General features: G+C 35.9%; 1 protein-coding gene across 1 annotated transcript; it reads left to right on the top strand.

The window, feature by feature from the left end:
- Positions 1-404: 404 nt before the first annotated feature.
- On the top strand, positions 405-4,836 carry LOC142552788 (histone deacetylase 19-like). The gene is given in 8 exon segments (XM_075662617.1): positions 405-497; positions 868-1,246; positions 1,248-1,406; positions 1,958-2,398; positions 2,558-2,788; positions 3,628-3,698; positions 3,770-3,827; positions 4,542-4,836. Coding segments are annotated over 7 exon segments (1,395 nt in total). The 5' UTR covers positions 405-497; positions 868-877; the 3' UTR covers positions 4,608-4,836.
- The last annotated feature ends 1,585 nt before the right edge of the window (positions 4,837-6,421 follow it).

The following is a 6,421-nucleotide window of genomic DNA, read 5'->3' as shown; positions in this document are numbered from 1 at the left end:
AAAATAATATTTTTCATCGTTGACCCAAATAAGAAATACACGTCACAAATTTTTTGTACAAATTTAATTGGGTGTGAGAATTTATAACATAAATATCTTTGAACAAAATTGAAAGGTCAAAAACATGAAAAATTACATTTAAATAAAATGGGATATTTGCAATACACAATATGTAACTTAAGTGAATATTAAATAATATAGAAGCATATCCGAGTGAGATTTTCTAAATAAATATAGAATTTAAAATAAGTTATCACAATAAGTTAAACGAAGATCTATCTCCCTGACCTTCAAAACAATAAAATTATTATTAAAAAAACAATAAAATTATTCCTTTAAAAAAAACTAAAATTATTCAAAAATAAAATAAAATAAAAAATTAATGAATGAATTGATATAAAAATCTGCGTCCAAAGCAAACCCTGCACAGCTTCTCAGAGTCTCTCCATACCGGCTTCCCTGCAAGGTTACAGTCTCCTATCAACTCAAATTCTCAGGTAATGTATGCCTCCTGCGTGTTTATTTGTTCTTCTGTTTCAGCTGTGTTGGATCTCTAATCAGTCACTGTGATTGCTTTGTATTCCCAAGTCGTAGATGTTGGAGTTTAGTTCCTGATTCTGTAATTGTTTTGATTTTTGATTCCTTGTTTGTTTTATTGATTAGCTTGATCGTGTTCAACATTAAATATATGAAAGTAATTTAATCGCAGAGAAGAGTAAATGGGTTTATGCATCCAATCTTAGTTTTAGGTTTTAGGTTCATCGATGAGGTTCGAACTTATTGTTTAGTGAACGGAAATTTAAGCTTTTGTGTTTTCTTTGCTTGCTTTAAATTTCTGCCTCAGCCCTAAAGTAAACGTTGAGCCAGATCTCTATTGATGGAAACTGGGGGCAATTCACTTCCATCTGGACCTGATGGAGTGAAGCGGAAAGTGAGTTATTTCTACGACCCGGAGGTCGGAAATTACTATTACGGGCAAGGTCACCCAATGAAACCACACAGGATTCGGATGACACATGCTCTTCTTGCCCACTACGGGTTACTGCATCAGATGCATGTTCTCAAGCCCAATCCTGCCAGAGAGAAAGATCTTTGCAGATTCCATGCTGATGATTATGTCTCTTTTTTGAGGAACATCACCCCGGAAACACAGCAGGACCAGCTCAGGCAGCTGAAGAGATTTAACGTCGGCGAGGACTGTCCTGTGTTTGATGGCCTCTACTCTTTTTGTCAAACTTATGCTGGCTGGTTCCGTTGGTGGAGCTGTGAAGTTAAATCATGGGCACTGTGATATAGCTATAAATTGGGCTGGGGGATTACATCATGCGAAGAAATGTGAGGCTTCTGGTTTTTGCTATGTGAATGATATAGTATTGGCTATCTTGGAACTTCTCAAAGTGCATGAGGTCGATTTCCTCTTTGTTTTCCTACTTTCTTCTTGTTTAGTTAATTAGCTTCTATGGATTCAGTAAGTCAGAACACACTGCATATGATGGGTAAGCTTTGTGTTCTTAGGCCCTTTTTTGGATTCTTGCTTTAATTCAGAGACTGAAACTTGTCTTTGCTGCATGGATGGGTTAAACTTATTCTTAACCTGCCGAGTTTATTTTTTGCATGAATTACCTTTTATTGCGAAATTAATATAATTTGTAAACAAAGATTTCGAACCCTACGGCACTCGCATTGAGATGTCAATGCTTACTATTTGTCAACTCTAGTCTGCATTATGATTATTTTGCTTTCATTTCATTCTCTTTCCATGATATGCCTCAACTACTTTTTTGCTGATGCAGTATGGAGTTCCAAAGGCCTTGTGAGTTATAGGCCCCTGTCCAGTAATCAAAAAGTCAATGAAATTGAACTTTTATTGACAAGTTTTATAAGCACGTTAGTTTGATATTTATTTTTGGCGCTGAGTTTTATGCACATTGATTTTGATATTGTTATTTTTTGGCAGCGAGTTTTATACGTAGACATTGATATTCATCATGGTGATGGTGTTGAGGAAGCATTTTATACTACAGACAGGGTCATGACTGTTTCTTTTCACAAGTTTGGAGATTATTTTCCTGGAACGGGGGATATAAGAGATGTTGGATTTGGAAAGGGGAAGTATTACTCTCTTAATGTTCCCCTAGATGATGGAATTGACGATGAAAGCTATCAATATCTATTCAAACCAATAATGGGCAAGGTGATGGAATTTTTTAGGCCTGGTGCTGTAGTGTTACAATGTGGTGCAGACTCGCTGTCGGGGGACCGGTTAGGCTGCTTTAATCTCTCAATTAAAGGTCACGCAGAGTGTGTCAAATTTATGAGATCCTTCAATGTGCCATTACTGTTGTTGGGTGGAGGTGGTTACACAATACGTAATGTTGCTCGATGCTGGTGTTATGAGGTAATGTGCTTATGATTATTGATTATCATTTTTCAATTAACAACCCTTACTGTCAGCTGTAAGTTCAAATTTATTCTTTTTTTTTTTTCAAATCTGTGATGTGTTGATCCCATGGTGATGCAGCTCTTCTACAATTGATTTACTTACTTGATTTGACAGACAGGGGTAGCACTTGGGGTTGAACTGGAGGACAAGATGCCGCAACATGAATATTATGAATACTTTGGCCCAGATTACACTCTTCATGTTGCTCCAAGTAACATGGAAAATAAAAACTCTCGTCATTTACTGGAAGAGATTAGATCCAAGCTTCTTGATTATCTTTCAAAGCTACAACATGCACCAAGTGTCCAATTTCAGGAGCGACCACCTGATACTGAAATTCCAGAGGTTTGTTCTGCATCAGAGAATCTAATTAAAATTCCTACTACACCTATATTATATATCCTTTTAATATCATCAGATAACTTAAATCTTCTTGAAGAAAAGTAGGGACCCAGAAATTTAAAAAGAGATTGAGCTTGTTTAGGTTTTTAATTGAGATGATTTGATCTTATTATCTACACCCTAAAACCTGTCTCTGAAGGCAAACAAAAAACTGCATTGCCTGTTGACTCTACTCTGCATGCAATTTTAGCATGTCCAAATAGGGAGTGCTGGAATATAACTTATTCCAGAATTTTCAGTTATCCGATTCATGCATTGTTGAGGTTTCTACAGTATAATTTTTTAAATTGCTCGATTGATGGAATTCGGTTTTTAATTGCTTAGTCTTCTTTATGGAAACATATTTTTCTAGCTATAATGGATTTTTATGGTGGAGTTATTTTAAATAATGAAGTAACAAATTATTTTCAACGGGTGAAAAACTATAGTACCTGCAGTACCTGATGACGTGCTTGGCCGCTGTTTCAGAATGTTGTAACATATATAAAAGTTGAATCATACCAATTTGGTGGGATTTGAGTATTATGATTTGCTGTTTAGATGGAAGACAGCTTAGGATTGTTTTGGTTTTTGCCTTTTTACGTCTATTTGCCCTTTTATTTATTGTGCAAAAGCCAAAAGTTCCTTCGCTGATGGATGTAATCTTGCATTTTTTATACTGCAAAGCTTTGCGGCCGCTTTTATATTTGAGTGGTTTAGAGTAATAAAGTTACTTGTCAGTTCAATGTTTTTTCCAATGTGGATAACCTAATTTTAGCTATTCTAATGTGCTTGACATGCAGGTGGATGAAGACCTTGATGTTGCGGAGGAAAGAGCTGAAACCGATTTTGAAATGGATGTTGATGATGAATGGTAGTCTTTTCTTCATGCTATTTTTTAGCTTTTTTCTCTCTAGAAACTTCAACATTCTTATTCGCACACAGCAAGCCTTTGCCTGGCAGAGTGAAGAGTGAATTTCTTGAAGCTGAAGCAAAACTCACGGTACTAGTTTCCTTTTCCTTTCTATTTTACTTGCTGATGGAATTGTTAGAGCTGCACTAGTACAAGAATTTAGTAATAGTTTTATGCTTCTGTATTTGCACATTGGAAATTTTCAGTCTCTGATTTTAAAGCTAACTGAGCTTCAAAAATTTTCTCCAATCGAAAACACTTCTTATAGTCAGAGCCAAGTCATCATCAAACTGGTTGTGTCTGGAGGTCATCATTCTCTATACCCTTGTTAATGGCTGGTATTTTCCTACGTTAAGTTGAGTCAAAGTGTGACTGTGAGATGCGTACCATTTACATTCAACACAGAAGAGCAGATGCAAAATTTCATCTGCTTATTCATTGGTGCAATGTACAAATATTACATGTGTAGTATAAACATATTGCATCAAAATCAATCTGTTATGCTTTTGCTTGTATCGTAGTAGGCCCAGAATACAATATTTTACTGATTAGCCTTTCTCCAAGCTTCATTTTTACCCCCTTCTTTTCAGAAATTATGTTCAGATAACTGATCACATGTTTCCATTCGATGTCGATAAGTTGAAATTCTCATTGTGCTCATTATCTTATCGGTCTTTTAACGGAACCTTTTCCTGTTTAGATGTGAAAATAATAACAATAAATTTTCACAGAACACCATCGTAGTAAAACTGTTTTGAACTTTTTCCGGCTGCTCAATACAGTTGTTCCATTTGTTCTGTCTAGGGAGACATCAGAGAAGGCGAGTGTAACGGCGAAGCGGACCTTAATCCTCCAAAACACATTGCTTAGGCCTTCGTTCCGCATCATGAGTAGGTCTATATTGTGTAAACAATCGAATTTCCAAAACTATCCGGGTAAAAACTCAGTTCTTTCTAATTCAAACTATAATTTCTCTTGGAAATTGTGAATTTGTTACTTGTAAGTTGAGCAAATCTACGCGAGACTTGCAGAATTTGTTGTGGAGACTGGCAGGAAGTCTCTTATATTGGAATGACAATGAATATTTTTATGTATATAACTGGCAAATAGAATCTTAAATGATCATAATAGCGTTTTACGTCTTTGCCCTTCACAGCGAGGATGGTTTAGAGACTTTTTGAGGCTGGAACAAATGTTTTAAATATGTTAAAATGATATACACAAGAATATTTTCGATTTCATCATACTGTTAGTACCCCAAAAATATTTGACCGTATTACCTTCTTGATACCATCAAACTCAATATTTTCAATTTCATTTTACTGTTAGTGCTCCAAGAAATTGAGTTTCATCTTCTTATATTCGTACAAGTCCGTAAATATTTGCTACCTTATTAGTTGAGATCCAAATGCCGTCCCCACGAACCTACAACCCATGTTTATTCGATATATTTACAACAATTTACATAAGAATGAACTCAAATATTTTTAGGACAACGTACGATAAATACTGATCAAAAGCTCAACCAAAAGCTTGACTTAATTTGATTCGGCGGTTGCACCTTGAGGCAAGCCAATAATTCATTTTCAATCGTAGGCTACCGAATTGTTATTTTATAATAATTGATCAACCTTTCTTGTAAAATACATGTTACAAATGTTTGATGGGGAAAAACAAAAAATAATTGATGGAACTTTCATATTTTGATTGTACAATGTTATTCTCAACAACGGTACACTTAACTTCGTCTGCGGTCCTCACTTCACACCGTGGTTAGACTAGAAGATACACATGCACCTTGGTCATAAAACGTGTACTCCACCTCATTACATCGTACAACATTCACCCGCCTCAATTCCCCCACTCTTCTAATAAATTCGACAAGTTATCTATATAACAGAAGTGCATATGTAATACAAATTAAAAAATGTGAGACACGTTTTAGTTTATTGAAAAAATTAAATAAATAAACAAGATTTGACGAGTTTATCCCCTCTCATCACCAAATCCACTCCAATACTATCACCACAAACAAAATGAGAGTGGTGCACGGATTATAGCACTAGTTTCATCCCCGTGTCCAGCAAACATTCTCATTACTACCAACCTGCCGGTTTCGAACCGACGACCAAAGGGTTTAGCAATCTCAGGCGGGCAAACCTCGGTTTTGCCAATCCCTTTCGTCTCCCAATTGAGATAAGGTCGGTGGAAAAATGAAATTTTCATACTAATAAAAATAACGTTTTTTATTACTCCCTATGGTTCGCCGACAAAATACTGGATCTGTCTTACGCAAGAATGTACCCAAAACGGTATCATCATCCAAAAGCGACTGTCCCACTAAATCTTTGCCAATCCCTTGATAAATGCTTGGCCCGCTTAAAACTTATTACAACAGATTACAACCCAGTGTTTTGCCCACCCACTTAAATGTTATTTCTTAGCATCATTCAGTAGCTTGAATATTCAGCTGAACAAAGATAATATTTAAAATAGCTTCGCCCGTAAACATAATACTCACAGAATTAATCCAACGATGATAAATGTTTCTCTTCGAGGAAGAGACAAACACATAAGCCACGGTTGGCGAACAGAAGCCCCGACTAAGATCATGGAGTATGTCATTTCCTTTACTGATCAGTACAACTCAACATCGATAGTTCCCCTCGCACAAAAAAAATTAT

Source organism: Primulina tabacum, chromosome 8 (assembly GCF_025594145.1).
Source record: "Primulina tabacum isolate GXHZ01 chromosome 8, ASM2559414v2, whole genome shotgun sequence".
NCBI classification, from domain to species: domain Eukaryota; kingdom Viridiplantae; phylum Streptophyta; class Magnoliopsida; order Lamiales; family Gesneriaceae; genus Primulina; species Primulina tabacum.
The sequence above is the reverse complement of the archived record's forward strand: the minus strand, read 5'-3'. Positions and strand labels throughout refer to the sequence as shown.